General features: G+C 36.7%; 1 protein-coding gene across 5 annotated transcripts in view; it reads left to right on the top strand.

Annotated features, from left to right (window-relative positions):
* ZFAND1 (zinc finger AN1-type containing 1) overlaps positions 1-1,692 on the top strand; it is an 11,958-nt gene that overhangs the window by 2,062 nt on the left and 8,204 nt on the right. For 2 of the 5 annotated variants that reach the window (XM_004385992.2, XM_023740296.1), the window contains exon 2: positions 1,429-1,471. The exons of 2 other annotated variants lie outside the window; for them this stretch is intronic. In XM_004385992.2, the coding sequence (XP_004386049.1) occupies positions 1,429-1,471 (43 nt within the window). Of the gene's footprint in view, positions 1-1,263; positions 1,472-1,692 lie in introns of all 5 variants that reach the window. One more of the 5 variants, XM_023740293.1, reaches the window with a different exon arrangement.

Consider the following 1,692-nt stretch of genomic DNA (forward strand, 5'->3'; position numbering starts at 1 on the left):
AGCTTCCTTCTCTTACTGACACATGTATACAGCATATCACATCCTTAGCTTCCTTCTCTTACTGACATGTGTATACACTACATCTTTGTATGAAACAGAAGCTCACAGTATCCTGCTTAGGAACAATAGTGACAGTTCATCAAGCCCATTTCTCAGATGAAGGAAGAACTGTCATCGGTCCCTCTCCTCCCGCAAGCAGAATTATCCAGGGGTCGCGTTGGGTTACGCTAGAACCTCTTTCTCTTTTGGGTTAAGACACGCAGTATGTTGAGATCTTTTGGGGGCAATTACAGGTTTTTATAAAGTGAGACTGAGCAGTGCCTTCCGTTTGCACTTTGTAGAAGAGGTGTGATTAGATATATATATCCAGCCTCACTTGGCTGTATGCCGTAATTTAATATGAGGTACATTGAAAACAGCTGAGAGAGTGATCGATTATATCAAGTGATTGTGGTCAGTTTCCACATCTGGGAAAGGAGACTCGCATGTGCTTTCCAGAAGTTCTTAACTTAGCTGTTGGAGTAGCCCTCAACAGCAGCGAAGGAAAGAATTCAGTGATACATTTTGAAGTAGTAATCAATTTATCTGTTGAATCTCTGGAATTTCTTTGAAAACATCTCCATCCAGTCACCGTGGTATATTTTCAGTATTATGTATACTTAAAACAAGTTAGTTATTGTAATTAATTTTATTAATTAGAATTTTTATTTACTATTCTGATTTTTTACGTATGTCTCATTTGGTTTTTACAGTCAGCCTGTGAGGTAGGTGTGGCATGAAGCGTATAGATATAGTTATATATGCACACACACATCACAGACACCCTGTGCTTATATCTGTATATGTATATTATCTAATAAAAAAGCTTTGATTGTATATGCGTATTGGCACATTTATATATATATGCACACATACATAATATACTATATACTATATCTAATATACATACATACATACGTACATATAGATATGTATATATAGCCAACACTTTACTAAGTAACTTGCTTCGTGGTGCTAGGTTAGTAAGAAGTGAAACCAGAATTGAAACCCAGGTTTTTCACTTGAAATGCAGGACTTTTGCAGCATAGAGTCCTCAAAACCTACCTAGTAAATTTGGGAAACAAAGCAAAAAAACAAACAGCCTCACCCCTTCCCCCGCCCCCCCACCAAAAAACCCTCCAGAACTTCTGTTTTCTGATTTCACATACCTACCACAAGTAACATTTCTCTCCTGATAACTCCAATCCAGTTACTTTCTTGTAGAGTGAGATGTGATGACTTCTGTTTAACCACTACTTGGGACACCGGGATGTTGGTCAAAAAGGGAAGTTTTTCTGAAGCGGTAGTTTTGTACTTTACAATTCTTTTTGCTTAAAACAAGAAAATCAGATACTGACCAGTACATGTAATGTTTTCCCTTAATTTTAGATTTTCTTCCGTTTGTATGTAATGGTTGCTCAGGAATATTTTGGTAAGTTTTTATGCAGAATTTCAGATTAACTTTAATGTTTGTAATATGGGGGTTTACGTCTGAAAAGCAGAATGATCTTCAATAGTTGTTATTTTCGCTATTGATATTTAACATCCAGTCCAGTAACCACTTGGAAAAAAAGAAACATAGACTTGTCATAGGTTCTGAGTACTAGCGCATATTTGTGGAAGCATAGACTTGTCATAGGTTCTGAGTACTAG

Source organism: Trichechus manatus, unplaced genomic scaffold (genome assembly GCF_000243295.1).
Source record: "Trichechus manatus latirostris isolate Lorelei unplaced genomic scaffold, TriManLat1.0 scaffold00152, whole genome shotgun sequence".
Lineage (NCBI taxonomy): Eukaryota > Metazoa > Chordata > Mammalia > Sirenia > Trichechidae > Trichechus > Trichechus manatus.